Source organism: Staurois parvus, unplaced genomic scaffold (genome assembly GCF_062004578.1).
Source record: "Staurois parvus isolate SC_StPar_1 unplaced genomic scaffold, SC_StPar_1.0 ptg000548l, whole genome shotgun sequence".
NCBI lineage: Eukaryota > Metazoa > Chordata > Amphibia > Anura > Ranidae > Staurois > Staurois parvus.
Window position 1 is genome coordinate 11,465,920 of NW_028318344.1, and position 23,887 is coordinate 11,489,806.

A 23,887-nucleotide genomic window follows, 5' to 3' on the forward strand; every position below is an offset into this window, starting at 1 on the left:
GCGTTGACGTCATACGTCAGATACGTCACTTCCGGTCATGCGCACTAGGTGGAACGCACGCCGACCTACAAGGAGGTAGCCATTTTCACATGCCATGAGTCATGCTAAGGCAGTACAGGCGCCATGGAGAGGTCGGAACCCGCGATATGTCGGCTGATGTAAGCGGTGGTTCCCTGGTTCCACATGGCAGCACTTATGAAGGACTTCTTTTCCTTTCCTATTACCCATTGCACAGGTGGTGAGTGGACTGTTACAGGACATTAGATAAAAGGTCCCATGCGATTTATATGACAATAATGTCTACCATAGAGTGAAAGCTCTTACAGTGACTATTCTCATATTGCTTGTCTTACTACAAGATGGGGACATTATGGTGCTTCACATAGAAACAAGGCATACCACGTATATTTCAACAGGCGGAAGATCCTTTGGGCCTTATCTTGTTTCCAACAAAAAGTGGTTTGCAGTCCACATGTTGTGGTGAAGAAACCATTTAAAGCAGTGTTCTGCTACTTGCATCTATTTCTCCATCAAGGCAACAATCGGGGCTCTTTTTATTTTAAGAGTCCTAATAACCAGTCACCTTTATTATAGATTAATGGGCCCCAACCACATGTGCCGGCATAGGATTGTACTGCATTATCTATGTGATATCCATCTATTGCCTAATATAGGCTTATGGTTATGCCTCTCTTTTGACGATTACTGTGCTCGCTGTACTGCATGCATGTGATATGATATACCCTTGGTATAATTTTTGGAAATCCCCCCATATGGGGTATAACCTATATGGTTATGACATATGTCTATATATATAGCATGTGACACTGTATACCTATGGTATAATTTTTGTATACACCTCCCTTAGGAAGTGTCAACCTATGTGCCAGTGCGGCAAGGACTTTAGACTATAGCGGTCATTGTCCTTGTTGCACATCTATCCAGACCGGTCTTGGTGTCATTTTATATGGTTTTAGGTCTGTGTGTATTGTCTCATACTGAGGTGATGGTAAACCAGGGCGATTGCCCATATGTCAAATATTTATGTGTAATAAAGCATAATTTTTGGAAATTTTTCTGAGTATCACATTCTGTTCATAATGTAGCCGCTTTTCTGTGAATTCCTTTTCACAAATTCCTTTTTTCTGCATGCCTTTTTGGGCTACTGAATGGAAGCCATCTATTGGGTGATACGGTAATTTATTTTGCAACCTCTAAAAAACTACCTTTATTCAGGTTGTTCCAAACACCTTGCAGACCTAACCACAGACCTTCTGTGGATGTAGGCTGCCTTAAAGTGATTTTAAAGGCAGATTTCTTTTTAATATAACAAACTTACCTGCTTTGTGCAATGGATTTGTCCAGATCAGTCCCTTACTCCTGCCAAGTGCCCCCACAGCAAGCAGCTTGCTAGAGAGATGGAGACTGACAGTTCTGGCTCTCTGCTCAGAACTGAGGGTTCAGCAGTGTTTGATCACTCAGTTCTCATCCTAGAGCCATCAGGGGACAGATGCAGCATTGGATCGATGCTGCATCCACCTAGGCAAGGATGATTTTTTAAAAAACCCAATACTTCACTTTTAACACAACAATTAGTGAAAGGTGCACTAACCATAGTAACAACTTTGATTCATTCTTTTTCCTAGGACATTTTAGAAAGATTGGTTGATACTGCAAACAACATTTTTTTCCTTTATTTGGCTATGGCTCAGCATATAGCTCAAAAATATGCTTCAGCTTATTGATCTCACAACATGCAAGTGGTAACATACAGAGCTTGAAGAAAACAAAAAGACAGTGAGCGCGCTAGGATCAGATGGGAATCAGCTGCGAATGCACTAAAAGGAACCCTAAACCTTACACATAATACAAACAGAAAAAAGCGCAGCGCTGAAAAGTGACAAAAACTTAGACGAACCATAAATTATAAAGATGAATTAAATAAATCATTATTCATGATGAAAATGTATTCAATATAAATGAGTGATACGCTATGGATGGAGCAGTAAAGGAAATATGTGTGACTAAAAAAGTCTTTAAACAAAGAGTGTTCATAGGATGGTGAAAGTGTGCCACAATTGGGTCCGCGTAGTGTTGAAAATGGGTCCTGTTATGCAGGTGACATCAAAATACTTCAGGCGATGTCCTGTGTAGTTCTAACCGTGCGGGAGGTAATAAAAATGCGCACTTACCAGATGTGCATAATCAAAGCGCAATGTGTTGAAAGGTGTACTTCAACCAGGAATCAACAGGAAGCTCCCTTTAAACAGACCAGACAGTATGGGAAAGGATCCCTTCTCTGGGCATGAGACTACTCTGCAACTGCAAATCCGCACGGGTCCTGGGGATCATTAGATCAGAAAAGAGCCAAACAGGAAGGTGCTCATAGTGTATTAAATTCCAAATTTATTTGTTCAATAAAACACTTCCACGTGGAGTACAGCAAAACACAGCATTATAGAAAGTTGGGGCTGCACAGGCACTCACTAAAATGGCCGCCGGACCTCCGTATGGCTCCGGCGGCGTGACGTCATGGTGTACAGCTCCTCCTTGACGCGTTTCGTGCGCACGTACATTCTCAAAAGGGGTGTGACTAAACGCCAGATGTCAATTGGAGGCCTTATATAGCCTGAGGGGCGCGCGCAGGAGCGCCATTTTATCAAAGAACTATGAAGAGGAAAAATGTCATCTTTGTAACCACTGGACCTGCATCGCTGACCGTCACAGAGGGGAATCTATCTCTCACCCGAAATCATTCCGGGAGAGACAATAAATACAGAAGGAATAAAAAATGGGAAAAAAGAATGGGAAAAAAGAAAAAAGTGGATGTGATAAACGAACCTATGCATCGCATATCACTATACTTTATACGGACAAAAATTTGTATTACTATATAGGGGGTTACTGACATAACATATAAAAAGGGGAGGAAATATCCACAGATACTGTAAGAGCAGTATTTAAAGGGGACGAGTATAAAAAACTGGATAAGAATAAATAGTTAATAATTGGTCACTTATATCCTTAGGATCGCCGCTGATCTAAGTTTCATAAAAAATCCTGATCACTTCTCCGGAGTAGTACACTGTTACAGCATTTAAAAAAAAAAATGGTCATAAAAAAGAAAAACGATATTTTACAAGATTTAAAAAAAAAATTTTTTACTGTCGCCAGTCAGTGTCCCTGATCACCACTACACATGCAGTTATATTATAATGCTGTACTGCACTGGTGACACTATGTAAAAAAAAAATAGTGAAAAAAAAAATTACTGGCTTGTTTACTAGGTCATAATAAAGGAAATAAATCTTAAAAAAGAAAACAAATACAGCCACCTAAGGATGGGCAGGAAGGGCAGTTATAAAGATGAACATTTTACTGGATACAAGAGGGAAGTTATAAATGACAGCAGATAAACATATAAGAAGCCTAACTCAATGTACTTTAAAGTGGAACTTCACTCCCTCAATCAACATGGACTAGTTTTAATTCTTATACTGCTAGCATTAGTAAATAGATAGGAAAGTATATCATATTTACTTGTTTTAAACTTTCTTTAGATACACAAAATATAACTGGATACTAACATTTATAGGTAAAGTTGATCCAGGGAATATCCGATTGCCTCTCAGGGGATCAGGAAGGAATTTTTTTCCCTGCAGGAGCAAAATGGTTCAAGCTTTGCTTGGTTTTTTTTGCCTTCATCTGGATCAACTTTGGGTATAGGATTATAACTTTTTTAATTTTTTTAATTTTTTTTTAATAGTTGAACTGGATGGACTTTTGTCTTTTTTCAGCCAGACTAACTATGTAACTATTTCTTCAGCTATTTCCTGGTTTCCATGCTGAGGCAACACTGTCATAAATCCCAGCAGTTTTCAGGAGGGGAGGGAGGGTTCTGAGCTAAGGGCAGATGGATTCCAGGAAGTAAATGATACATGAATTATCTGCCCTTACTCAAGATGGTGATTGCCAGAAATGCCGGGGTGGGGGGGGGGGGCGGTGTTCTAAAAATGATTTCCCAACAAAATAAAGCATGTAGACATGGATGTGGAGTTTGCTTTGTATATTAAAAATGAATTAAATAGCATTTTTGGTTTGTGGTGTTCAGATGCAGTGCAGTTCCACTTTAAGTACACCGGTTAGAATTACAGTATGTGATCTGCCATTGTTGGGCTCCTAAAAGATAACACTGCCTAGCTGTGTCTGGCATCAATATTTCAAATTTAGAGATCTGGAACAAGCATGTAGCAAATGAAAATCATAGAAAAATTGGAATTCCTTACCTATATACTCGTGAAGGCAAACCATCAGTAACATAATCAGGGAACCAGTAATTTTGGAAAGAGAGGTTAGTGATAGCAGGAATCATATTTCTCTTTGACAGGTGAACTTCATGTTTTTTCTGTTTTTCTGTTAACCACTTGCCGACCGCGCATAGCCGAATGACGGCTTCACCGCGGCCGGCCAGTTCTGAGTGGACGTCATATGACGTCCTCCCAGAACGCGCTCTCCTGCGCGCCCCAGGGGGCGCGCACCCGGCGATCTCCGTGATCGCTGTGTCCTACGGACACAGCTGATCACGAGATGTGGTGAAAGGCCGATCCCACCGGCCTTTTACCACGTGATCAGCGGTGTCCAATGACACGCTGATCACAGGAAAATGCAAGTGCCGGTTCTCGGCTGCACTTTCCTCACGCTGTCAGATCGTGAGGAAAGTACTGCCGAGAACCGGCAGTTGTCAGAGCGGGGATCGGCACCGATCATCAGGGCACTGATGATCAGTGCCCTGATGATCGGTGCCCAGCAGTGACCCCCGCAAGTTCCGATCAGCTGTGCGCCCACTAGCCCCGCCCACCCATTCCCAGCAGTGCCCCCACCTGTGCCCAGCAGTGCCCCCACCTGTGCCCAGCAGTGCCCTCACCTGTGCCACTCTGCAGTGCCACCTACCTGTGCCCAGCAGTGCCACCTACATGTGCCCAGCAGTGCCACCCACCTGTGCCCACCCACCTGTGCCCACCAGCGCCACCCACCTGTGCCCACCAGTGCCACCCACCTGTGCCCACCCACCAGTGCTGTCCACCAGTGCCACCCACCAGTGCTGCCAGTCAGTGCCACCAGTCAGTGCCCAGGGGTTGTGCCAGTCAGTGCCGCCAGTCAGTGCCCAGAAGTGATGCCAGTCAGTGCCGTCTATCAGTACCCATCATCAGTGTCACCTATCAGTGCCGCCTATCAGTGCTGCATATCAGTGCCGCCTATCCGTGACCCCTAATTAGTGCTGTCTATCAGTGCCGCCTATCCGTGCCACCTCATTAGTACTGCCTATCAGTGCCCTTTAGTGCTGCCTATCAGTGCCCATCAGTGCCGCCTATCAGTGCCCATCAGTGCCGCCTCATCAACGCAAATCAGTGAAGGAGAAAAAATACCTGTTTGAAAAATTTTATAAAAGAAACAAATAAACTTTTTTTTTTTTTCAAATTTTTTGCACTTTTTTTAATTTATAGCGCAAAAAGTAAAGCGCCCAGTGGTGATTAAATACCACCAAAAGAAAGCTCTATTTGTGAGAAAAAAATGATCAAAATTTCATATGGGTACAATGTTGCATGACCGCGCAATTGTCAATCAAAGTGCGGCAGCGCTGAAAGCTGAAAATTGGCCTGGTAAGGAAGGGGGTATAAGTGCCTGGTAGGCAAGTGGTTAATGTGGTTCACCTTTAATTTATTCTGAAAGCTATTAGACAAAATGAAGCCTCATGCACACAGATGTTTGCTACCTCCAAAGTTCTTAAGCATATCTTTTCGGGCACTTTTCCAGGCTGGCGGAGCTGAAGGTGGCATATACACCCTGTCATATAAGTGAATAGCTGTATGCGCCCATCCTTCTGCACATACATTTACATCATTTTTCTTGAAGTCACCAGTCCCACATTTGGGTAAAACCATGGTACACACATGCAAGAACTGAGGACTACAAGGCATACATGCTGATCGAAAAACTACCGTACTGTTCTTAATAGCCAGCATAGATTTATGTAAGACATGACATTGCTAAACAAATCTATTTTCTTTTGATAAATAAGTAGGCAGAGCCTACAAAGAGATAGCTAAAGTCTATTTTGCACTAATCCACCTGATAATGTGTAAGTTAATATTTATAGGCTTGGATCAATTAAATCAATACATAGGTAGAAAACAACCATGTAGGCGATATTCAAAGAGTTGTGATTAAAGATTCATACACCAAATGATCAAGGTTCTAAGCGGCGTACCCATAGGTTGACTTTTGGGATTACTTTCTGAAGATCTGCAAGACCCTGGAATAATCTTCACACTAGCTGATTTTAGCCAACTGTAGAGATTGCTTCAAAAAGTACTGGATGTGTTTTTAAATTCAAGAAATAAAAATGCCTATTAATACACTAATATTAATGAGATAACATTGTAGATTGTTGATCCAGGGAGTTATTGACTGCTTTTGGGGTCAGGAAGGGATTCTGTCCCAGCTGTAGCAATTTGAACTGTGTATTATATGAGTTTTTTGCCTTCCTCTGGATCAGGTTTAAAGTTATGTCAATGCAAATGTGTTTTTCTTTGTTTTTTTTAATGGCTAGTTTTGATAGATGAGCGTCTTCTTTCATATTATACATTTTGCAATGTAGTTTTTCAGTCTGTTTTTAGCTCAGTTTTCTTTTAAATATATCAGTCCATAAATTAGTGCAGCACTACCCCAATAAAGTTACCTAAATGAAAAAAATAACTCCTAATGTGACAAAGTTAGAAAATACTTACACAGCCCCCGAAAACATTTAATACCTAAAATGCAAGAAATTTATATATATAGGAAAAAATTCTATATCAAAATGAGTTTTTAAAGACACCTAAATACAGTCCCATAAAAGAGTCTACGATAACAAGAAAAATGAATTCTTCTATGTTAGTTACCTCCCCTCTTCCACAAAGTGCCAAACATACTTCACCCACTGAAATGTGAGTCTGCTCGCCCCGGTAATTGTCCTCAAAGCTTCCTAAGAGTTCTAAACAGCTTTTCCCATATGAGGGTACGTCATTCAGGTTTGTCTTCCATCTTTATTTCTCTGACATAGATCCTCAATAAACCATATGAGCATGAACCTATGTTATGGAGAAGATGACTGGAGGGAATTCTGCAGTCTTTCCCTAGGGTGAAAAAGCTGCTTCTCTATGGATACAGTAATGTTGCTAGCCCATATGAGGGTACGTCATTCAGGTTTGTCTTCCATCTTTATTTCTCTGACATAGATCCTCAATAAACCATATGAGCATGAACCTATGCTATGGAGTAGATGACTGGAGGGAATTCTGCAGTCTTTCCCTAGGGTGAAAAGGCTGCTTGTCTATGGATACAGTAATGTTGCTACCCTAGCAGAAGAAGTATGACTGTCAAGATCACCAGGTTGTAAAAAGCCTCAGCCTCTATTGTCCTGTTGAAAACTCCTCCATTATTCATCCTGAATTTGGTATTTAGGGAAAACCAGTAGAAGGAAGTAGAAGAAAGTAGTTCACCAGCCGACTTCAACAACACATATCGAAGTGAGCAGTGTTACTACCATAGAAAGTTGAGTTCATTTGTTGTCACAGACTCTTTTATGGGACTGTATTTAGGTTTATTTATGAATTCACTTTGATATAAGATTTTTTTTTATATACTTGTTTCTTGTTTTTTAGTTTTTCTTTTTATTATATTATGTTTTTGGGGATTGTGTTAGTATTTTCTAACTTTGTCATATTAAGAGTTATTTTTTTCATTTGGGTAGCATTATTGGGGTAGCGCTGCACTATTTATGGATTGATATATTTATATGAACAATGAGATAAAATGTAGACTGAAAAACTGCATGGCAAAGTGTATAATATGAAAGAAGACACTCATCCATCAAAACCAGCTTTAAGGTCAATTATTGAGGGGAGCAGACTCACGATACACTGGGTGAAATGTGTTTGGCATTTTGTGGAAGAGTGGTGCTACAACCATAGAAGATTGAATGTATCTGTTATCACGGACTCCTTTATGGGACTGTATTTAGGTTTCTTTACAAACTCACTTTGATATAGGATTATTTCCTATGTATACAGGTTTCTTGTATATTAGGTTTTTATTATTGTATACTTCTGTTTATGTGTGAGCTTGCAACCCATTGTTGTATGTGTGAGACTGAGTGAATTGATTATTGATCACATTTTGTATAAATATAACCAGGTATTTTTCTCAGTACTTGTCTGTAGGAATCACTAATGTTGGGTCAAAGTCAACTTTATCTAATATTTATTTAACAGGTAATACACTTTTTATGAGTATGCCATGTCACCATACCTGTGTTCATACCAAATAGGGTGTATTTAATGTTACATTTTTATTGACTTTCTATCAGTAACTTTAATCACTTTATTTCTAGATTGTAAATTATGTGGGCATGGGCTCTTTTGCCGATTTTCCTGACAGTATGGGCAACGGCTGGGATATGGATAGTGTAAGTTGAATTTTAATACAATTTAAAATTTGCTGAGCTAAAACTGAAATTTTTAAACATAAAAGTTCTACCTAAAAGCATATGATTTAGTATGCCTGATATTACCTTTAGCTAGAAAATCATCTTCTGTTCCACTCTCTCATTTAGCTTCACCTTGTTTCTGGGACCTTGCTTGTTATGGTTTCACGGTTAAAGTCCAACTACCTATCCACAATGGGTGGTCAAACTGACCACTGACACTGTATAATGGAGATTGTCAGGCCTTAGCCAAGAAGTAGGGGAAAGCCAGAATCTCCAACAAAGTGAAACTAAATCAGAGGGAAACATTTGTGACTACAAGGTCTGGCCATCTGTCAAGATTAGGCAAGATTTTTAAATTTTAAAATGGAATACAAAATTACTTTGAAAGGGTTTTTGCATTTACAAGTGGGACTGCATTGGGTGGCTATTTGAGTGTAATCCCAATGCATTGACAAGGCAAAATGCCTCTCTTATGTGTCTGGTTAACACCATAGCATTGCGGGGCTGTGAAGGTACAGTGCGCTGGAAAGGAGTACTGCATGTCTCCGCATCATCTTGATAAAATTCCATTAGAAAAAAAAAGGAAACAGTGCAATGCATTAAGCTCAGCGAATCATCACTGCACTCAACTCTGCTCCACTCAACAGCAAACAACCATTGCATTGCAATGCAGCAGCTGGTGTGAACCAGCCTGTCACGTACCTGATGGGAGACTGAATTGACGAGGTCGGCCTCACTTGTGTCACTAGCCCTGACCCCGCTGATGGTGGAACAGAGGGAGTCTAGGGACCAGGGGGACAAGAGCGCCAGTGGTTGTTGCTTGCAGCTCTTGCAGATGATGACCTTGGAAGGCGGATGATCCTCTGATTTGGACACCGTAATAATAGACAGAGCAGGTTCTGTGGATTGCCAGACGTGCAGCAGAACAAGGTAGGTAGTGAGGACAAGAGACTGGAGCAGAGTCATGGAATAGCCAGAGTCATCAACAGTTGGGCAGCGCAGTACAGAATCAGAAGGAAAAGCCAAGGTCAGGAGCAGAGCCGAACTCAGGAACCGGTATCAGGAGAGTAATTGAAGTCGGGCCAGGAACAAGCCGGGTTGGTAACGGAGGAATTGTCCAAGAACAAGCAGAACATGGGGGGAGCTGAAGACCAGTCAGCACTGAACCTGAGCAGAGGCACTCCTTAATTGGCCTGAATTCCTATGCTCATGCGCGTTCCCGATCGCGATTCTTCTTGCCGGAAATCCCTTACACAGCTCTTACACCTCTACCAATCGGCTGTATCAACTAAACTTATGGCAGGCAAAATACTCCTCTCTTGTCTATAATTCATTACCTTCAGTACTTTCAAAGTCACTAATCCAGAAAAAGTATGCATACCAGGAATTCTGTCATCCTTCTGACTTCACTTGCTGCATACTGGTTCTGGATCAGTGACTATGAAGTCACAGCAACTGTCTTTGAAATCAAAGGATCAAAATTAAAGCCAAACAATTAGAATTATCAGGCCAGGGAAGCCTTTGTCATCTTTACAGCTGCCTGTGGACAACTGACCTGCTTATGGTCCTCCAAAAGCACCACAGCTGCTAAGAAGCCCCACCTACCCAAAAATCCAAAAGAAATGTGGTGGATCAACAGGTGATGTCTAGAGTCAATCAGTCTTCCAGGTTGGACAACTAATCTGAATATGACTGATGTGCATGTATCAGTGAAACTTAACCAATCTGCCCAATTTGTATTTATTTTTTCCTTTTAAAAATGAAGAAACAATTGTACTTGCTGTGGTTACAGTTAAAACATTGCAATTATGAGGCTTCGTATTGCCTGAACAAGGTAATTAACACTGAAAGCATGAGAAGTGAACCATACAAACCCCGAACAACCCCGCAGTCTTGTTACTATTATGAACCTCTGCTGAGTTCTATTCACACGGGGCTGAATCTGTTAACCTTTGATAGGGCTTAGAAAAAAGGAAACTTAGATTATTTTACTAAACATTCCTAATGAAGTGCGTATTGCAGGAGAGAAGGGTGATTTTCAAAAAGAGCTTTTTGTGTTAAAAAAAAAAATTTGAATATGGGAATTGGAACCTGGTGGATTTCTGGGACTGATTGAAGGAATTGCTCATCAGGTCACAGGTTATACTTATCGTTATAATTTATTATTTTTCAGGTATGCAATGTCAGTGAATAATGGATCAGTCAACATCACAGAGGGCTTTCAATACATTAGGTGGGTTATATTGTGGTATATACTATATATGGAGTTTTATTTAAATACAATCTGTTTTCATCACTCATATGTTGTATACTAGCTCCAGAGCAGAGAAGCACATGTTCAACATTTCTGTGGGTTTGAATTGTTTGTCCTGGAACTTATTATACAGCCTGGAAGTTAGGTAGTGGCAGCTTTCTTCTGACAAATTTAACTTTTTGGCTTAATGAGAGATTGCCCTTAATAATATACTGTAGAACACTGATAAACGTAACCTGCAGCAACCACAAAATATCAAATTACATTTGTGTGATGAAAAAGGAAATAGACTGCTAAAGCTGAAAATCACTAAAGGAGAACTAGGCTTACTACACAAAAACAAAATACAATGTCTCCCCTTAATCAAAGCTTTTGCACTGAAAGTATATGTGCACTTTTACCTTGCAAACAACCCATTCAGTTTAAAGTTTAAATGAAAGGCAAAACATTTGTTTATACATATAAAAAAGCAATATAAATACCTTGTTTCCTTTTTTTTTATAAGTGATCACATACCCTCTGTTCTCAGCTGCGTAAGAGCTAAGGGAGGAGAAACAACAGCACTCTAATCTTTCCAGTGAATGGCTGTGCAGGGGGTGTGTGTTAGCACAAGTCTGATCATTGGAGGAGAGCAGGCTGAGTTCTCAGCACAGCTAGAAAACTGACCACGCTGTGCTTTCATGCCTATTGTAGTCAGTCTCTAATAGGAGAAGGACTGGAAAGAACACGAGGAAATTCACACAAAGGAAGCAATACAAAGAGAACAGGATACTTATTCATACGAGTACATGACACAGCAGGCATCTTTCAGGAATATGAAATGTTGGATGTACATTTTTTAAGTTTTGTTCCTAAATATAAATATTCATAATTCACAACCCCAGTGTTCAAAGTGCTACAGACAGACATTTCACAATAGGTAACAAAGACATTTGTGATGCCTTGAAAACCAGATCAAATGATGATCACTCTTTATGAAAAATCTGGAGAAGGCCTAAAATGGTTCTCCTCTCTGTCTGCACTTGTTTCCACCATTAATACCAGTTAAAAATACTATATACAAAAATTAAAAAGTACATAAAAATGAGGCAAACTTGATATACCACTTGGTTTTTTTTTCAGCCGTCACTCTTCAATGTTTTTAATACAAAGATCAGCCACAGAAGTGTTTCAGAAGAGACTAGCTAAGTAAAAGAAGGGCAATACTGATATGTTAAGAGCAGTAACCACTTAGAATGTGCATTTCATTGGTTTGTACACACAGAGCAGTGAAAGACGATTGGTTGCTCTGAGGTACTGCATTTTGCACATTGTTCTGTTTCTTATGAAATAGACCTTTGTAGGTTAGTTTTGACATGCCATTGTTAATCTAGATGAAATGATCTGTGAGTATTGACAGTCATATTTTTTTGTCCAGCATATCTGGCTCATACCCTCCCCAGAGTTGTATATTTGCACAAGTTCTTAATGTAGAAGCCATGGTAGGTAAGTATCCTCATCCTATGTTTTTCATATTTTTCTATCAGCAATACATTTTTTAAACAGATAGCTTTATATTGAGGTTTTGGTATGATTTTTTAAGCAAAACAATAAACTGATATACCCAATTTTTCTGATATTTTTAGATTTTTTTCCCTATTTTTTTGGTGTTTTACTTTGCTGTACTGATTTGTCCTTTCCCGTTCTTCCATATTCTCCTGGTTGTCATGTGTAATTTGTACAGAAGTAATGTCACGTGTGTACAGCGGTGGATATAGTAGAACATGCTGTCCTGCCATTCACAGTGGCAAACCTCGACCCCATCCATATTAACCACTTGACCTCCGAAAGATTTACCCCCCCTTCCCGACCAGACCATTTTTTCTATACAGCACTGCATTAGTTTAACTGGCAATTGCGTGAATTTTGAAATTTATGTAATTTATGTAATTTTTCCCTCACAAATAGAGCTTTCTTTTGGTGGTATTTGATCACCACTGGGTTTTTTTTTTTAAATTTTTGCTCTACAAACAAAAAAAGGCCAACAATTTTGAAAAAAATAAAAACAATATTTTTTAATTTCTGCTATAAAACTTATCCAATAAAACATTTAATAATCTAATTTATTCATAAATTTAGGCCGATATGTTTTCTGCTACATATTTTTGGTAAAAATATTCCAATAAACATATATTGATTGGTTTGTGCAGAAGTAATAGCGTCTACAAACTATGATATATATACTGGAATTTTTTTTTTACTAATAATGGCGGTGATGAGCGACTGTACTAATGACACTGGCTGGGAAGGGGTTAGGCATCTAGGGCGATAAAAATGTTAACTGTGTGCCCCAGTGTTTATATGTGTACTATATGGTGTTTTTACTAAGGGATGTGCTGGATTTTGTTTTCCTGCAAAGCCGCTGACAGGACACAGCTCTGCCTTGTTTACAGTCATCCATTGGCTGGCGCCCGCTGATCAGCTTCTGCTGCACGCACCCAACCAGGAAGTGCAGAATCACATACAGAATACTGTATATACGTGATTCTGCACACAGCGGCTGCCCTGTAGTAGTAAAGCTGCTATAGGGTGGTCGGCAAGCAGACAATCCAGAATATGAGAATATTGACATATATGAAATTAAAAATATTAAACAAATTTTTGAAATCTAGTATGTGCTCAAAAAGGACCCCATCAGAATAGAGATACTGTATGTGATCTGTCGTTGGACCTGTATTTAAAGTTGCAGACTCTTGAGCTGTCATCCTGATATTTTTACTACTAGATGAGTCACTTACCTGGAATTGGGATGAGGATGACAGCTTAGACAAGGAATAAACTCCCTATTTCTATTATATTGCACTTGTTGTTATATAAGTTGACTATGTTTAATACATTGCATGTAGATCTGTATTCTTTATCCTGGTAGCTTTAGTTCACATTTTAGACTTATTTGATATATTATACTACACTTTTAACTTCCTCATAATTTTATTTCACAAAAACCTGTGGAAGCTTTGCCCTCAAATGTCAGACAGAGGGCAAAGACTTAGTCACCAGCATTGCCTACAGACTCCCTGCAGCTGATCTTTTTCCCTGTTACCCGGTTACATAGTTAGAAAGGTTGAAAAAAGCAGACGTCCATTTTGTTCAACCAATAGAAAATATAAATAAATAGAAAACCCCCATGTACACAATCCTATACCCACAGTTGATCCAGAGGAAGGCAAAAAAAATCCCTCTCTGATTTGCACCAGCGTGGGAAAATATCCTTCCTGATCCCCCAGAAGGCAACCTATAAATACACTGCGCAAAAAAATTAAAGGGACACTTTTTAATCAGAGTATAGCATCAAGTCAGTTAAACTCTTGAGATATTGATCTTGTCAGTTAAGAAGCAGTGGGGGTTGTTAATCAGTTTCAGCTGCTTTGGTGTTAATAAAATTAACAACAGGTGCACTAGATGGGCAACAATGAGACAACCCCCAAAACAGGAATGGTTTTACAGGTGGAGGCTAGTGACATTTTTTCCCTACTCATCCTTTCTGACTGTTTTTCACTAGTTTTGTATTATTCTAGGATCAGTGTCACTACTGGTAGCATGAGGCAATACCTGGACCCTACAGAGATTGCACAAACAGTCCAACTCCTCCAGGATGGCACATCAATACGTGCCATTGCCAGAAGGTTTGCTGTGTCTCCCAGTCTCAAGAGCATGGAGGAGATTCCAGGAGACAGGAAGTTACTCTAGGAAAGCTGGACAGGGCCATAAAAGGTCCTTAACCCATCAGCAGGACCGGTATCTGCTTCTTTGTGCAAGGAGGAACAGGATGAGCACTGCCAGAGCCCTACAAAATGACCTCCAGCAGGCCATTGGTGTAAATGTCTCTGACCAACAATCAGAAACAGACTTCATGAGGGTAGACTGAGGGCCCAACATCCTCTAGTGGGCCCTGTGCTCACTGCCTCACAGCATAGAACTCGATTGGCATTTGCCATTGAACACCAGAATTGGCAGGTCCGCCTCTGGCGCCCTGTGCTTTTCACAGATGAGAGCAAGTTCACCGTGAGCACATGTGACAGACATAAAAGGGTCTGGAGAAGCTGTGGAAAAATTTTCCTGTCTGTAACATCGTTCAGCATGACCATTTTGGTGGTGGGTCAGTGGTAGTCTGGGGAGGCATATCCATGGAGGGACGCACAGACCCCTAAAAGCTAGACAATGGCACCCTCACTGCCATTAGGTATCGGGATGAAATCCTTGGACCCATTGTCAGACCCAACGCTGGTGCAGTGGGTCCTGGGTTCCTCCTGGTGCATGAAAATGCCCGGTCTCATGTGGCAAGAGTATGCAGGCAGTTCCTGGAGGATGAAGAAATTGATACCACTGAATGGCCCCCATGCTTGCCTGACCTAAATCCAATAGAACACCTCTGGATTATCATGTTTTGGTCCATATGACGCCACCAGGTTGCACCTCAGACTGTCCAGAAGCTCAGTGATGGCCTGGTCCAGATCCAGGAGGAAGTACCCCAGGACACCACCCGTCATCTCATTAGGATCATGCCCCAACGTTGTCAGGCATGCATACATGCACGTGGTGGCCATACAAACTATCAAGTACCATTTTGAATTTTCAGCAAAATGAACTAGCCTGCTGCAGCATTTTTTTACTTTGATTTTTGGAGTGTCTTTAAATTCAGACCTCTGTAGATTGATAACTTTCTTTTCTATCAAACGATGGGGCATCCTAACACATTATCCAGTCCATATCAGTATAGATATTTTTCCCCTTTGAGATCTGATGTGTTTTCAAAGTTTTCCTTTAATTTTTTTGAGCAGTGTATTAATATCTGGTTATATTTTGTGCATTTAGCAATGCTTTCAGCTACTTTTTTTAAAACAACCTACAGAATTGGCAAAAACTTACCACACAATTTTCCTTGCCTCCTCTGTATGGAGGTGTCCAATTTATCCGAGGTGTACCCCGCCCAATGACTGGTGATCTGATAGCTATTGGAGTAATGATCAAGAAGCAGCAGAGCAGGCTGAACAAGCACAGATCCACAGCATAAATGAAGCAGGAGCAGGGAGTACATGGCAGTTTTTCAGGTACAGCTTTCTCTCCAGAAAAATGAAAAGGATTGATATCATCAAACCTCACGAGATCAGCCGTCAGGGGCACAGAGCCTCAGATGATTTTACACTGCATATATACAGCTATTAGGCAACAGAACAGGAGTGTCTAGACGCATTCACCATTCACGTCATCGGGTACACTACTGATTTTCAGGAGGAAATCAAGAAAAAAATTTCAGAGTGCTGACTAGGAAAAATTAGCTTTTTAGATTTGGCCCAGCTGATTCCTATGCAACAACCAAGCCCTGCACACACCCCACTAGTATAATACAGGTACCTTTTCATAGGTGAAAGAAAGTGTAACATACAGAGAACCAATGACCTCAATATGTTCTTATTCTTACCTTAGCTGTCTGGATTGTTGTCATACGATTTCAACAAATCAGGGACTATCACTGCCATTCTCATCTAAATTCTGCCAGCCTTGCAATGGGATTGTTATGTGCTTTAGGAACATCAATGGTCGGCAATTTCCAGGTTGGTCTACATCAAGCCTTTAAAAGTGCTATTTTTCTTTTCTAAAACATCATTTCCCAGTCTGATTATCAACACATGCATGCCATGAGAGGAGAGTATTTGTATTGGTGATTTATTGCTATTTAGCGCTGCTAGCTACTTTGGTGAAAAGTTGCCAGCAGCGCTGTATTCTATTCTCCATCCCACATTTCTAGCATAGTCCAGGATTTCTTAAACCATGTGGATGATGTACAAAAGTGGGTGTTGTTACAGGTATATCTATCTAGACTGCACAGCTCCCAACTGGCCCTCTTTTTGAGGAATTGTCTGTCTCTTTGAACCAAATCCCTTTGTCCTTCTTTCTACTTAAGTTGTCCCTTTATTGAACTGATGTGTAGATTTGTTTAAAAATGTATTTTTTACTATCAAAGGAAAAGTAGTGATGGAAAAAAATAAGTTAAACTAATAATGTTTTACACTTCAGTCATCAGAGTCAGTGTTAATAGAGACATGGTAGGGGCATGCCCTTTGCCTGCATACTTTGTAATGTAACGTGTCACTCTTTACCATCTCATAAAATTGGAAGGTATGCCATAGGAACATAGTTAGGATTTATTAGGAAAGAGCAAGACTCATTCTTAGAATTGATTTGGGATTGTTTTGCCATATACAAACAATGATAAAGCTTTGATATGGATGATATATGTTTTTTCTCCACAGCAATCCAACCAACCTGAAACACATCTGTTTGGATCTTTCTTGGCATTTTTCTTTGGTAACATTTATTTCTGGTTGCAAACAATATTAACCTACAAGGTAAAGCCAAGACATGGCGGATGCTGGATTGGTCCAGTTCGATTCATTCTCTGTATTGCCACCACCACACTTTATATAGGAAGTATCCTTTAAAGCATCAGGCTATTAAGTGGAAATGCCAATAATCAATCAAATTATATTATCATTTAGCTTCCTAGGCATGTATTTTCACAGACATCCACTATGCACTGATTGACTGTGTTTTATAACTGCATAGATCACTTTGTATTCTACTATCTTACACTAGTGTCAAAAGTATTGGGACGCCCGACTTTACACGCACATGAACTCTAATGGCATCCCAGTCTTAGTCCCTAGGGTTCAATATTGATTTGACTCTCCCTAGGCAGCTATAACAGCTTCAGTTCTTCTGGGAAGGCTGTCCACAAGGTTCAGACATGTGTCTATGGGAATGTTTGATCATTCTTCTAGAAACACATTTGTGAGGTCAAGCACTGATGTTAGACGAGAAGGCCTGGCTCACAGTCTCCACTCTAATTTATCCCAAAGGTGTTCTATCGGGTTGAGGTCAAGATGCTTTGCAGGCAAGTCAAGTTCCTCCACCCCAAACTCGCTCACCATGTCTTTGTGGACCTTGCTTTGTGCACTGGCGCACAGTCATGTTGGAAAAGGAAGGGGCCATCCCCAAACTGTTCCCACAAAGTTGGAAGCAGGAAATTGTCCAAAATGTCTAGGTATGCTGACACCTTAAGAGTTCCCTTCACTGGAACTAAGGGGCCAAGCTCAACTCCTGAAAAACAACCCCACACTGTAATCCCCCTGCCACCGAACTTTACACTTGGCACAATGCAGTCAGACAAGTACCGTTCTCCTGGCAACCACAAAACCCAGACACATCCATCTGACTGACAGACAGAGAAGCGTGATTTGTCACTCCAGGGAACATGTCTCCAATGCTTTAGAGTCCAGTGGTGGCAGGCTTTACACCACTTCATCCGACGCTTTGCATTGCACTTGGTGATGTAAGGCTTGGATGCAGCTGCTTGGCCATGGAAACCCATTCCATGAAGCTCTCTATGCATTGTTGTTTGCTAATCTGAAGGCCACACAAAGTTTGGAGGTCTTTAGCTATTGATTCTGCAGACAGTTGGTGACTTCTGCATACTGTACGCTTCAGCATGCGCTGACCCCGCTCTGCCATTTTGTGTGGCCAACCAATTTGTGGTCGAGTTGCTGTTGTTCCCAGTTGCTTCCTCTTTGTTACAATACCACTAACAGTTGACCGTGGAATATTTAGTAGCAAGGAAACATCATGAATGGACTTATTACACAGGTGGCAACCTATCACGGTACCACTATAAATTCACTGAGCTCTTCAGAGTGACCCATTCTTTCACAAATGTTTGTAGAAGAAGTTTGCATGCCTAGGTGCTTGATTTTATACACCAGTGCTCATGGAGGTCATTGGAACACCTGAATCCAATGATTTGGAGGGGTGTCCCAATTCTTTTGGCAATATAGTGTATGTGAACAAAACTGTGTAGAAATGTAAGACCATGATTCCAGATCAATCCACATATTCATAATGCCTCTCTCCCACTTCATACTTTCCTTTATCATCACAGCTGCTCTCTCTTTCCCTTAACTATCTGTCGCTAATCAACCACAGAGACCATCCAGGCAGTATGCCAAAGGAAAAACTCTATGAGCAGACTGTTATCCACAAAGCTGAGTTATTGTGTGGTTTAACACATTGATTCTTCCTATTCGTATAAATCATTGTGCATGTTAAAGTGATTCTAAAGGCTTATTTTTAAAAACAATATACATGTCATATTTACCTGCTCTGTGCAATGATTTTGCACAGAGCAGCCCCGATCCTCCATTATTGAGGTCCTCTGCTGGTGCTCCTGGCCCCTCCACCCTGCCGCCTTGTGCATTCTTGCTTCAGATTTGGCTCTGTGCATCCATAAGACACACAGAGTGTGGCTAGGTCCCGCCCCCTGCTCCCTCCTTACTGGCTGTGATTAACAGAATCAGGAACCAATGACTCCTGGCAGCGTCAGGCAGCTGCCCTGAAATGTCATGTGACTTAAAGTGTGATTTTCAAAGTTTGGCCCCATGTAATGCTTCCTGCTGTCCCAAAAATGTTTGGAACATTTTTTTTTCTCCTAAAGTTTTCATACCTTTAGGCTACTTGAAGCACTGCACTTCCGATGTACCTTGCCGTGGCGAATACATCACATCCTCCTGCCTGTTGGTTCTTGGGATGTATGTGTCATCAATCCCAGAAGTCAATGGGCATCCCCCACTGCAATGAGTGTGCCGTGCTTTCTTCTCACTGTGCAGGAGGTGCATGCTGGGTAGCCAGCTGCACCGTATCCCGGAAGAAAGTGCGGCTGGGCTTCAGATGCCCACAGTGAAGATGGAAGTGCACAGGATCATGAGGGGCCATCTTTAAAAAAACAAGGAAGACAAAAAATTACATCTGCAGCATATGCCATTTTGCATGGCATAAGCTGCAACTGTCACAGAGGAACTTTAAAAAAAAAAGAAAAAAATGACTGGAACTCCGCTTTAATTCTAGGAGTTGCAAAGGAAGCTGATACTGGAAATGTGAAAAAGGTGACAAAATAATTCATGTTCTTTAGGACCACCCTTGTGTCACAATGCCCACTAACTAGGCACACTTTGTGGTATACTTTATTTAGTTCACAGACGTCTGTCCTTAACATGAAAGGGCTTGTTGGTTGTGTTCTCTCCCCCCCAGGTCAAATGTTCCCAGTCCCCCCCCCAGGCCAAAGGTTTCCAATCCTCCCCCAGTTCCATGAGCAGTCCATCGCATGTAGTCTGTGCAATCAAGTGGTTTTTAGCACCATTTGCAAAAAGTGTGCATTTCTATTATCAAGGTTATGATTCCTTAACAAGGACTAACAGTGATTGCGTTCGCTGCAGTCAAAAAGCCAACAGTAGCTGCTATATGTGAATGGATTCTGGCCATCATTCTATTTGTATTGTTTGGATTGTTCTCTGTTGAATTTTGGCACATTGATGGACACTTCTTCCACGTTAAGAAAAGAATGACTATTCCTAATGAAATGCAAGTTTCCACTGTCACACTGACTACGTAAGGACTCGGATACACCTGATATAGAACAAAAGTGCCTTGCTGGCTTGTACTGTACTGGAGCAACCCAGGGATATTTATCTATTGGGGTTTACCAGGATTATCATTGCATTTGGATATCAGCCAAAGCATGTCTTAATCAGAGCCAGAGGTTCTACACATTTCAGTTCTTTATTGTGATTTTTCTGTGTCCCATACATTTCAATGCAACACTATTTTTTTTTTTTTACAAAAAATGTGTCAGGGCATCAGATAATATGACTTCTGGAATGTTTAACTTGTACCCCCCTCCCATTCTAAGACAAGCTTTGTCCATTGTACATCTATCAATGCACAAAAATTAATCATATAGTATCATATAGTGCTTCTGAAAATCTGATTTTATCAACTTGGAATAACCAAACAATTAATGTTTATTTTAATTGCTTGGTTAGCAACTCCAATTTACTCTATGCTTTATTAAAAGTAAACTCCAGGCAAATAGATAACTACACAGTTATAATACAGATATGTGAATGGTTGCTTCTGTCTAAAAATGTGTAATTTAGTTCAGTTCAATGAAGCATACCTGTCAGACAATACAGCAAGGTCTGGATCCTCACTCTGCCCTGCTACAGTCAATCAGAACAGTTTGGTCAAGGACCCAGCCAGGGGCGGACTGACAACTCATGGGGCCCCCGGGCAATAGGGGATCATGGGGCCCCTGTGTCCTTGCCCAAACTCAAAAAAACCTGTGAAAAAGGTACCAGGGGCATCTCACGGGGACCCCTACTGACCCCGGGCCCTCTGGAAAAGCCGAGTTTCCAAATGGTCAGTCCGCCCCTGGACCCAGCCTTTCTGCTTATTTCACAATGTAGGAGCAGTAGTAGGATTCGTGGTTTTTGGGCTCACAGCCCAGAAACAGTATATTTTTGCTGTAGGGTTTTTTTTCTGCTCTTAGAAAAGGTACATATATAAAGTAAGGTGTGCGAATTTTGTACACAGTAACCAACATGAAAAAATATTCAGTGTACCCTAACAAATGCAACCAGTCAGTTTACAGAGCTCAATAACTCAACAGCAGACACAGTTAAATGAGCCTCCCTGCTTTTTCTTTACAACTCTGTACAACTCTTAACACCTTCTTGTTCACCTGTCAGAGTGAAGTATAATGTTCTGGGTATGGGGGAGCATGAGACGTTCCCTGCCCTTCAACAATGCTGCACTGAGTGCCTGGGTTCTAGAAGGTGGGTGCAGGGAGAGAGAATCTAGTCTTGTGAAAGATTTAGCATTGTATAATGTCTAGAGTTTAGACATGGATTTCTACCTTGTTCTGGCAGCAGAAAAGGGGACAGGGAAGTGAACAAAAGGTAAGTAAAGAGTGGGCAAACACCTAAGGGTCTGTTCACGCTATAGAAACGCAGTCCAGATGCATTCCGGATGTTTCTGCATGAGCAGTTTTTACCTGTTTTTGGTGCGACTGGTGCGTTTTTTTTTTATTTTTTCCAGTTCATTTTTTTCCTTATCTTTCTCTTCAATTTAAACAGCGACATGTGCATTCCAGTGCATTTTTGGTGCCTTCCTGTGCATTTTTAATGCGTTTTACCACGTTCTAGTACAGTTCTGTGCAGGAAAAATGCTCTACTTTTCTTTCTGCATCCGGAACGCACTGGAACTGCAAGCACTGATGTGAACTATGACATTGACAACCATATAACCTACTTTCTGTGCATTTTGGATGCAGAAAAAAAGCAACTGAAACACATGTAGTGTGAACTGACCCTAAATTAATTACTTTACCTTTAAATAGGGAAAGTTTAGGTTCACCCTAAATAGTCCCGATTGTGTTCATAATACACTATGCAAAGTGTTATCTTCCTAGATATGCAGCATTTGATATGTCTGCACACAAAAAAATTATATTCCAAAAAAAAAAAGACTAAAATATTTGGGTGGGTTACCATCAGCACATATTCACCCCTTCTTTTATCTAACTCCGCTCCCTTTGGCTGCCAGAAGCAAAGTAAAGTACTTGCCACTACTGAGTATGGGTGAGCATGTGACTCAGTCCCCCTCTTCTGACAGCACCGAATACTTGGTAATTATAGCAGTGCTGTCACATAGGGATGGGAAAAAAGCAAACAGCCCTTTGTGAATTCCAACAAGTTGGTATGGAGCTTACTAATGCTAGCCCTACACAAGTAGAATTTTGTTTGAACATTCATAGAGAAACTAAAACCAAAAATTTTACTCAGAGCATTGGATCCTGCCATCGTTGAGTCAACTAATTTGGTATGAAAGCCCTTAAAACTTCTTCCAGACCTGCTGTGTGACTCTTCTTCCAGACATAATAAACAATTTTCTTTTGTGCCTTTACCACTTGCCCTCCAGAGGATTTGACCCCCTTCCTGACCAGGCCATTTTTTGCAACACAGCACGGCATTTCTTTAACTGACAATTGCGCAATCATGCAACACTGCACCCAAATGAAATTTACATCCTTTTTTCCCCACGAATAGAGCTTTCTTTAGGTGATATTTGATTGTCTCTGTATTTTTAGTTTTTGCACCATTAAAAAAAGACTGTCAATTTTGAGAAAAACAGGTCTCTCCCATGTTGGTGATACTCGGCAATCGCCTGGTGCCGGTGGGGAATCACCGCCTGGGACCCGGTGATTGACAGCCAAGGCCGGAAATGCAAAATCACATATATGTATGTGATTTTGCGCAGCCATGCCACCCTGTAGCAGTATTTCTGCTATAGGACGGTGCAGAAGTGGTTAAACATGCACATTACAAAATGTATAATTTTTACAAATCGAAAAACACATTCATAGTTAGAATTTCATTCATTTAGGAAAACAAATTCCCATCTTGCTCCTTCAAACTTTCTTTTTTACTAGATTTGAAAACAATCATGGATTTGACCCCAAAAACAGAAAATGCCAAAAAGGGAACAAAACTTTACTAGTGTATGGTACATAGGGCTTTTCCCCCAATCTTAGCAGACAACCAGCACGGCAGATGAGCAAGGAAAAGTGAGTATGTATTGCTGGAGAGGACTAAAGTGACCCCTTTTTTTGCCTTACATGAGCATAGGAATTGGTCTCTGCAAAGGCAAAACTAAAAACAGTATTCATACTTATAAACGTTTGAAGAGATGATTGAGCTGCACATATGTGAGATTTCTGGATAGGTATCTTCAAATACAGCGAATACAGTGACCATTCCTTCTTATCCCTATATGCCTGCACTCTACTTCAGCAGACTATGCACTTGTGTGTAAATACAAATATCACCATCTAAACATATAAGAACATTTCCATGTCCAGTTGTGAATGATTTCTAACTTATGTAAATAAAATGATATTTTTGTTTTCTAAGGCCATGTTTTTTAATGTATTTACCTTTCAAGAATATGTAAACCCAACATTTCATATTCCTGATATGTGCCAGCTGTACTTGTATGAAGAAGTATCCCGTTCTCTTTGTATGGCTTCCGTTGTATGAATCCCTGGTGTTCCTGCCAGTCCCTCTGCTTTCTTATTAAAAACTGACCACACTAGTCATGAGAGCACAGTGCTCAGTTTTCTGGGTGTGCTGGGAACTCAGCCTGCTCTCCTCCAATGAACAGACTTGTCCTGACACCCT

The 23,887-nt window shown here is 40.7% G+C and overlaps 1 protein-coding gene across 1 annotated transcript; it reads left to right on the top strand.

Annotated features, from left to right (window-relative positions):
- The first annotated feature begins 8,441 nt into the window (after nucleotides 1-8,441).
- LOC149451182 (modulator of macroautophagy TMEM150B-B-like) lies at nucleotides 8,442-20,262 on the top strand. The gene is made up of 6 exons (XM_089690933.1): nucleotides 8,442-8,506; nucleotides 10,701-10,760; nucleotides 12,199-12,266; nucleotides 16,248-16,375; nucleotides 17,075-17,252; nucleotides 20,069-20,262. Exons 1-6 carry the CDS (start codon nucleotides 8,442-8,444, stop codon nucleotides 20,260-20,262), a joined length of 693 nt encoding a protein of 230 aa, XP_089547059.1.
- Nucleotides 20,263-23,887: the final 3,625 nt, after the last annotated feature.

What these genes read in the sequence shown, in the direction of transcription:
- LOC149451182 (XM_089690933.1), top strand. Translation starts at nt 8,442, where the DNA reads ATGTGGGCATGGGCTCTTTTGCCGATTTTCCTGACAGTATGGGCAACG. An exon ending in GAGGGCTTTCAATACATTAG is followed by an intron (nt 10,761 to 12,198) that starts GTGGGTTATATT and finishes TTTTTTGTCCAG; the next exon opens with CATATCTGGCTCATACCCTC. An exon ending in TAATGTAGAAGCCATGGTAG is followed by an intron (nt 12,267 to 16,247) that starts GTAAGTATCCTC and finishes TTCTTACCTTAG; the next exon opens with CTGTCTGGATTGTTGTCATA.